The sequence below is a fragment of the Sander vitreus genome, chromosome 5 (genome assembly GCF_031162955.1).
Source record: "Sander vitreus isolate 19-12246 chromosome 5, sanVit1, whole genome shotgun sequence".
Lineage (NCBI taxonomy): Eukaryota > Metazoa > Chordata > Actinopteri > Perciformes > Percidae > Sander > Sander vitreus.
Genome location: NC_135859.1, coordinates 31,155,921 through 31,165,437, shown reverse-complemented (window position 1 = coordinate 31,165,437; position 9,517 = coordinate 31,155,921). Strand labels below are relative to the sequence as shown.

Here is a 9,517-nt window from a genome sequence, read left to right as displayed (position 1 = left end):
GTTTGCCTCCTGAGTTCTGATATCTAAAGTTTTTTTTTTTTTTTTATAAATCCAAGGAGAGTAAAAGGAAAACAAAACGTACAGGAGAGAAAAGTGATTTTTATAGTTTTTTTTCCAACAGCCCATGCAAGATCTAAAAAGGTTTGCATGTTACCTAAATTATTACTTTAAAAGTAGTTAAAATCCAGCTCTATATTCTAATCCACGGAATGTTTGGTAGCACAGTTTATCATGTTTATATTTGCCAAACTCAGTTTTGACATAGTGACCTCCTGTTTTCTTTTTTAAATTCATTCCATATTGGTGCGTCTGGGTAGCTCACATGGTTGAGGGTATGCCCCATGTACAAAGGCTCAGTCCTTGCCGCAGCGGTCGCATGTTCAGTTCCAACCTGTGCCCTTTTGCTGCATGTCAGACTCATTCCCCCTCTCTCTCCCCATTTTCTGTCTACAGCTGTCCTATCTAATAAAAGCCTAAAATGCCCCAAAGTAATCTTAAAAATAAATTCCTTCCACATCAAGTTCAATTCCCCCTCATTCATTCTGATATATCAACATTTTAGCCGCTTCGTTTTTATGTTCTTAAACCTACAGTAGTTTTGAATTTGATATCTATTAAAAAATGTAGTTAATGTTTAATTTTGCTTGCTAAAACCTTGCAAATATCTTGTGAATGAATGAATATCTGTATACTATAATTAGATGTGATTCTCCAAATGTCCTTGGATATGATGAAGTAGTATTCTGTTTCAAGTTATTCATTGTCATATGCACAGCAATCCCAGAGAAGCAGTCGTTGTCAATGGAAATGTTAGGTCGCAGGCTCCCTTTTGATTGGGAAACGTTCAGTGATCTGGAAAGAGACTGAAGTGATTTCTTGGTGTGAAATCATTAAGACAGTATCTTGGATGAATTCATGCTATAGTTATATGTCAGAGGGGTGGCAGTGTCTCTGTTGAGTCTGTGAACTCGCATTGGTTGCAAACCTGATGATCACACTGAATGGATAACAGCTGATCATTTTGGGTGTCCACCACTTGGACTGTGAGCCAGACCTGATCACCAGATTTTTTTTTGCTCTTGGATCTCATTGATGCTCTTGTGGCTAAATGGGAGCAAATCCCCGCAGACATGTTATACAATGTTGTGGAAAGTTAGAAACCTGAACAGAAATGTAGATATAGTACTTCCATGTAAACACCAGGAGGCAGTATTGACATAGCCTATGCTGCGGACCCCTGTAGAAATTAATTCCTGCAACCTGTTGCAGCTAAAATCATCAGAATTATGAACAATATTGCCAAAAGAGTAGTTTGATTTTCTCTTCTAATATTTTACTCAATAATTCATAAAGTCATATGCCCCACATCAACACTTGAAAATGACAATCATCCCGTAGAAGTAAACATGGTTATTCATTGTATATTAGAGATGTACTCTACATCATTTTTTAAGTGTGCGCAATGGCTCCTGCTAGTATTTGAAAAAAAATCTTGAAGGCCTTTTGGGTTTAAGGAAGACAAACTGAGCATAAAAATTGCTTAAAAAAAAAACAGTCACATCTCAAAGTAAAACCCTATTTTTGTTGATATCACAGAAAGTGTGTGCCTGTGTGATGTCTTATCTCCCCAAAAAAGGTTTTTATTCATTTTAGTTCTTCAGTTTAAGCTCCTCCAGCTGTTGTCCCTGGTTGGTATCTTTATTAATTCATGTTTTGGATTAGAAGCCTGAAGTTAAACCAGTGAATAAAAGCTTTAACTGAAAACTTTTTTTTATTTACTTTTTTTATATTAGCTTAATATTCTTGTAGCTGTCTCCCCACCCGGTTAAAGAGACACCATAATGCATTATTTCTGCACTCCACACAACAGGAGATGTTAGTATGAGCTCCTAACAACATGCAGTGTGTTTTAGGAAGGTAACACATGATATTTGATGTCCCAAACCACAGCGCGAGTTGAGATGTCTTTTCAAACTGGGTGTATTGAATTATAGCCTGTTACACACCTGTCCTCTGATGCTGCTGTGCAGGTTGATATTCAATGCAAGATTGAGATAAGTTGGGGCTTTTATCGGTCTCTTTGGGGAGATCAGGCTGTTACAGCAGCTAATGTAATAGGATTTGCAGATTAAAGAGACTAGAAAGAGGCACAATGAAAACTGGGAAAAAGTAAAAATGATGAAACTGAAAAGCAGCATCTTTAGACAAGTTGTTGCCAGTTTAAGTCTTATAGGTCTTTATTCATATATGTTTGCAATCTCCCGATAATGTCATTCTGAATTTAGTTATGTTATTATTGTTATTACAGAAGACTTTTGCATGTCTGTCTGTCCTTGAAGATGTTTACCTCCTCTGTTGCTCCTCCTGAGCAGACTTTTCTCTTTCTGTTTTCCCATTTTACAATCTCCCCCCCCCCCCCAAGGTTACCCAGCATTTGACAGTTATTTCAAAGTAGTAATTTGAGTCAACATAACTTTCAGTAAAAGCCCAGTGAATGATTAAAAAAGAAAGCATTACAGAAGAAGTATCTTCCATCTGTGATCATTGATTGACCCGAGCCTTTGCACCTTATTGACATTGTTTAACTCTTATTACTAGTGTGAAAATGTCTCTGTGGTCATAATCAGAGATATATGAGGGTGACCCCACCTTACCTCAGTATCAAATCATCAAAATCAAAAGAACTTTATTTTTCCCGTGAGGGAACTTCGTTTGTGGTCAGGCACATTCAAACACAACATACAACAATACATAGTCCGTATTAATCATACCAGAGAATAAATAAATGCTAAATACTAAAAGAAACTAAAAACCCTAAGGGTAGGAGTAGATCGGTGGGTAGGGAGAATAGGTCAAAGTCTGTATCGATCGATGGGGGGGTGGTTATTGTTTGTTCAATAGTCTGATGGATGCTGGCACAAAGGTGGACATGCCTCGTTTGGATCGTTTACGTTTCCTCAAATATGGTTGTGAGAGTGTTCTGGGGTTGTCCAATGATCTTCCCGCTCATCTTTATGATTCTGTTGAGGGGACATTTGTTCAACTCAGTCAGGGCACCAAACCATGCCAATAAGCTGAAGGTGAGGGTGGATTGGATTACACAGTTAGGAAATGACTGGAGTATTGACTTGTTGACCTGCAGTCGTCGTAGCTTCCGAAGAAAGTACAGGTGTTGTTGACATTTCTTGAAGAAGCGGTCGGTGTTACTTTTAAAAGTCAGCTTGTGGTCAATAATTAGACTACGGTATTTATACTCTTCCAGTCTCTCTATTGTCTGGCCATCTACCTGAAGACCTTATTAAATGCACTTGAGAAGTCAATAAACACCAGCCTGGCGAAGTTCCCTGGTTTCTCCAGGTGCATGTGGACGTTGTGCATCAGCATCATAACTGTGTCATCAACACCTCTGTCCTTCCTGTAGGCAAATTGAAGTGGGTCAGTAGAGCCACTCACCTCCACCTGTCAGGGCTACTGGGCGAAAGTCATTATTGTATGACCTCCTTATTAAACTTGACCTCAATGTGAGAATAAAGTCTGGGGTAAATGATCAGCAGACTCCACATGAAGTGTCAAAATGTTAATTATTCAGATTGATTTCTGGTCACATTGACTCGCCAGGATCCCAGACTGGAGGTCAAGATTTACCCAGATCTGACATCAACAGCAGACAGCAGCTACAGCAGACAGCAGCAGCAGACAGCAGCTACAGCAGACAGCAGCAGCAGACAGCAGCCGCAGAAGACAGCAGACAGCAGCTACAGCAGACAGCAGCAGCAGACAGCAGCAGCAGACAGCAGCAGCAGAAGACAGCAGACAGCAGCAGCAGAAAACAGCAGGCAGCAGCTACAGAAGACAGCAGACAGCAGCAGCAGAAGACAGCAGACAGCAGCCACAGAAGACAGCAGCTGCAGACAGCAGCTACAGAAGACAGCAGCAGCAGACAGCAGACAGCATTGAAGCAGCAGAAAGAAAGAAAACTTGTTCAAAGGCAAAACTGACTCTGATCCCTGTTTTTGGCAGAGGACAAAAGGACTGAGTGTAGATCAGGTTACTGCTATGTGACACTGAGGAATCTCAGTCCTGCACTCCCTCTGATTAAACATTACAGACACAGAGAGACAGCTGCAGACGTCCCATAATACTCCATCATACAGACATCAGCTGAGTTAAAGACCCTGCAGCTACTATGGATTAAAAATAAGTCCAACAGAAAGCATACTGTAATACTTTATGAATGCAACATGCTATTAATATTTACTGAAAAAAAACCCTCAACAAAGTCCCTATAGTATTATTTTCATTGGGGATAAAAATAAAACCTGAGTAACATAAGAATACTTCATCTCACAGTTCAATGTTTGCAGTATGTTGTTTCATGATAACTTAAGAATTGTAACTATAAATGCTGTTAAGTAAGATAAAATAACTATTAGCTGCCACCAGGGGCGTGATAGTTCTGTAAAGGGGACACAATTAGCAGGTTTAAGTTACTATAACTCAATGTTTAAACATTTAAGTGATCAAAATGACATCAAATTAAATAGAAAGTAGAATAAAGTGAAAATGAAGCACCTTAAACACATTAAAAAGTTCATATAACACAAAGTTTGAATATTTTAATGACTCAACAAGTAATAAAAAGGCCTTAATCAGTTCAATATTATCAGTTTCTCCTGAGCTTATTTACTTCTTTCACTTGTACAGATACTAGAAAATGATTTTGGGATAGTGGCATAAAAGAAACTACCATAATGTCACTACCGAAAGCCCTATAAAGTAATACCTTAGAATATATCGCACCTAAAGTACCACAGAATTGAAGTTGTAAGACTATTGCACATTAGATGAGGAGTTGAATCAAAGAGTGATTTTTGCCTCTGAAGATTGTTTTAATTTGAATCATGAAATGAAATTCTTCAGTATTATATGAGGAAAAAAAGAAAAAAGAATAATTACAACACCATAGCCCTTGGAAGCCCCGACCCCTGGTTTGGAACCACTGCCTTATAATTTGCATCTTTCTTTAATAATAATATGACACCTAAAGTGCCATTGAGTGCAATATCATCACCATTAACTCACTAGGCATTTAGATATACATGTAGGAACAGAATAAGAATATATATAAAGGTCATTTTAGGGATAAAATGTCATTCCAGGTATAAATGTGTAACTGTGAATGTGAGCAGGGCGTTCCTGGGAGAGAGGCTGCATGTCAGTGAACCTTCCCTGAATAAATAAAGGTTAAAAAAAAAAAAAAAAAAGATTAAGTGAGATAAAGTCACCATTCATTCCCTCCAGGAGACTAACCAGGGGATACCACAAAGAAGTTAAAGTCAGTATAAACACCCCATACAAACTTATAAAAGTGAGTATTGAGTAGGCTACCACAGACACACTAGAGGTCCCTAACATGACTATTATAAAGACAGCTGACAAATTGTGTTTTTATAATCAAGCTATAGACACTGTGGGAAATATCAGTGATTTATCATTTTTTATAAATCTCAGATTTTGGGCTGTAAATTGGATTTCTTTTTTTTTTTTTTTTTTTTTTTTTTTACATTCATTCCCCTCCGAGAAAGAAGAAAAAAATAAATAATAATTCTCTCCCTCATGTTTTAATCCCCAAGGAGCAGAGTCTGAGATTATGATATGAGCGAGGTGGGTGGTGGAGGTGGAGGGAGGTGCAGCAGCGGAGAGGTGGGACGTCCTCGTGGAGAGAGGAGGGGAAGACGGACAAGAAAAAAAGGAGGAGAAGAAGAAGAGAGAGTTGGGGGGTTTCGGGGAGGACAAGAAGACCGCCGCACCGCAAGAAGTGACTTCAAACACCGCGCAACATTTCGCCTCTCCGCCTCTCGTCGTCATGCGTCTCGGCTTTTAAAAGCGTCCCGGCTTCTGCTTCTGCTGCCGCTGCTGGGGAGAGGACAAAGCACCTTGCATCCGGTGCTTTTCTTTTTGGCAGAGTTTTGTGCCCGACCGGCTGAGCAGTGAGCAGGCGAAGAAAGAGTAGTAGTAGGAGGAGGAGGTGGATACTTCTCCAGGTTTGGGACCGCGCCGCATTCGAGCCCGGAGCGCAGCGCTCAGGAGTCGGACCCGGTGCGCTCCGTCTCACCCGGTTCCTGGATCTTTTCCTGGTTGTTTCCTTGTACATCGGGACATCGATAATGCACACCGAAAACTGCTTTGATTCGAGCTAGAGTGACAGTCATCAACACATAGCGCGTTTCCCCTCTGACTGGATTTGGATTTAATGCCCGTTTTGGCTGCGACCATGGGTGCATGGTGGATATTTGTTGGCGCTCTGGCTGGGCTCCTCACCGTCCCCCGTGGGATACATGGTTGGTATTTTTGGTCTCTTTTTTAATTTTTTTAACCAAACCAGTTGTTGGGGTTGTTATGTAGGTCAGGGCTTATCAGGGACCCCCATGCACATTCACATTAGAGCCACAGAACCTGAATTTGAGTAGATTTACTTCCATATTGGCCACTTTTTCAGCACTGAATCATAAATCTGTCCAGGCTGCTCATAGGAATGAAAGTTGTGGTTTACTTTTTCTATTTGGAACCGTTTCCATTGATCCAGGACACCCTAGTTGCTCAGGACACCCTGGAAGTTCCTTAAGGACCCCTGGAGGGGGCCGAGACCCTGCTTTGGGACCCCCTAAGTAGGTTGTTGTTTACCAGGGGTTAGAGCAGAGATTTATGCTATTCAAGCTTCATGATTTGCAGTGTTTTCCCAGAAGAGAAAAGTAGTAGTAGTTGAAAGTTTCATCACACAAACATTTGATAGGATTTCTGAATGAGCACCCTCCACCTTGGATGATGTATTGATCATTAAGAGGAGATTTAACGTCCAATGGTGCTAGGAAAGCAACACCCATACTTGGTTGGCCAGTTTTTTTCAGAAAGCATTGGTTAAGACTGGGCTGAATGGTTAAAAAGTGAAAGTTTTTATGGTTACAAACGTTTTTTAAACAGCATTTCAGGGACTATATTTCAACCTGGTGTTAGGACACTGACACATAACTATTACAATGCTGTTGAAACAAAACTTGACAAGAAGTCTTCACATCTCTTGACCTGCAAATCAATTCTTAGTGAGACAGAGGTGAAGTTGAACTTCAAAGTCAGTTTGAAACAAGTCTAATTCAAGAAAACCTCTGCTTTCGGTAAACTTAAAGTGGAGATTTAACTGTTTATGATGCTGGGGAAGCAGCACCTTGTTCCAAAAAATGTTTCCCAGAAGGCATTGATTTGGTGACTTGCAGGTGAAAAGACAGCCAAACTTTATTGTTAAAACTGGGATACATTTTGTTGAAAGGGGAAAGTTTTTATGGTGTGGAGTGATTTATATTTAAGCTTGTTTGTAAGACATGCACTATACATATGATAAGATATATATATATATATATATATATATATATATATATATTTCAACACTGTTGCTTGCAGCCAAACTTGACAGCCAGTTTGAGAAAGTCTAATGTAAAGAGGACCCATGCCGCAAAACGTTCACTTATACTTGCGTCAAAAATGCAGTATTCAGACATTATCAAGCATTAAATTCTGCAGATGCTCACAGCCACATTCAGCAAACTGTAAATGAATCTGAATAGAAAATAAAAACGTGGAGTAAACTTGTTGTCTGTGTTGACCTGTTTTCACTTTCTTAAATATCTCAACATGCCTTTGAATCGGATCCCACTCTTGGCCTCTGTGCCATTTAAATATTCATAACTCTGCATCACATCTAAAAGGTCTGCCCATGCACAGCTACAGTATTCCCATCAGATGAGTTAAAATGCAGAAGACTGTCAGAAGCTGAATACAAAGCAGCTGTTACTGAACTGACCCATTCAAGGTTTCACTTCATTTCTCAAATCAAACTCACAATATCACAGTCGGGTACCTACGGGAAAGTCGGGCTGCATGTTAAAATCTGGCAGGTGAATGGTTCTCTGCTCACATGCAGCAGCAGAACGTCAGACTTTTTTTTCTTTTTCTTTCATCATTAGCATCCTATCTCAGCCATGTTGGCATGCATCCAATCTGCTTGGCAGCACTTGCTTCAATACAATTCAAACTTTTATAAAGCTACTCCTTTGCCTCCTTCCGCTGAATACAGAGCATGTTGGCGTTGGAAACCAGAGCAAAGTAGTTGATAAAGTTGAAATGTTATCGACATTTAGTGCTGCTCAATGGATTGATGGATGCTGAGATCAAGAGAGACAACAGTTTACCTCACATGTTGCTTTTCTATTCCGATTCCTTTACAGTCAGTTGAATATGACTGTGAGCATCTGCAGAATTATTATCCCTGACCCAACCAGATTATACTCTCACCCACCTTGGACATTATATTGTGTTTGATAATGCCTGAGTACTGTATTTTTGAGGCAAGTAACTGAATGTATTCCTTTAGAGTAGACTAAGACAAACTGGTGAAGTTTGGCTGCCCTTCTTCTATCCCTCGAAGCATTGATTTGGGTTAAATAAGGTGTTTTTAAATGTCTTGGATATAAAACTGTTGCATTTAAATGACTGTTTCAATGTAAAGTACGTCTCGCCTTCAAGCTTGAATATAATCACTAAAAAACTGTTAAAAACAACCGTAAAAATGGGGCGCCTGGTTAGCTCACCTGGTTGAGCGTGCGCCCCATGTACAGAGGCTCAGTCCTTGTCGCAGCTGCTGCGGGTTTGGTTCCGACCTGTGGCCCTTTGCTGCATGTCATTCACCTCTCTCTCCCACTTTCCTGACTTAATCTGTCCTATCAATAAAAGCAATACATGCCAAAGAAAAACTGCATGTTTAACCCGTTTTCAAAATTTCTATATCAGAAATATGGGTTTGTTTTTAACTACCTAATTTTGATTGCCCAAAAATAACATGGATGATTCCACACAACAGCTTTGCAAGTACAACAAAATATTGAATCTCCACTTTCATTGAATTTTAGGGTGTTTTATTTCATTTTTTAGCATTTGAAAAAAAAATGGAAATGTTTCTAAACAGTATTCCGACTGAACGTTGACATATACCCTTCTGTGATTATCCTTCCTTTAATGTTTTAAATAATTAGTCTAAATAATTCATAATTTCTGAATTATACCTAATTCATAATTAAGAATTAGGTATAATTTTCTATAAATGAGGTTTATTGACCATGAATTCCAAAAATAAGTGTAAAACTAGTGGTGATAAGTTGGTGTTAGTGGTGTTTATACATGGTAGTGAAAAAAAAGACTAAAACGTGTTGATTTTCAGTTTTCAACCGGCAAGTGCATGGTTGAATGGAAGACAACAAAAAAAACATAAAAACTTTCACTTTTCAACAAAATGTATCCCAGTTTTAACACAGAGGTTTGGTCTTTTCACCTGCAAATCATCAAATCAATGCCTTCTGGGACATAAAACCAACAAGAGGATAAACCTGACTTTGACTACAAGGTGGTACTTCCCCAGCATCATAAACAGTTAAATCTCCACTTCATATTGAGAAAAAGTCCTCTCAGG

At 39.3% G+C, this 9,517-nt stretch overlaps 1 protein-coding gene across 1 annotated transcript in view; it reads left to right on the top strand.

The window, feature by feature from the left end:
- Positions 1–5,743: 5,743 nt before the first annotated feature.
- fras1 (Fraser extracellular matrix complex subunit 1) overlaps positions 5,744–9,517 on the top strand; it is a 258,103-nt gene continuing 254,329 nt past the window's right edge. Inside the window, exon 1 of the mRNA XM_078251454.1 lies at positions 5,744–6,341. Coding sequence (XP_078107580.1) covers positions 6,254–6,341 — 88 coding nt within the window. The 5' untranslated portion in view covers positions 5,744–6,253. The remainder of the gene's footprint in view (positions 6,342–9,517) is intronic.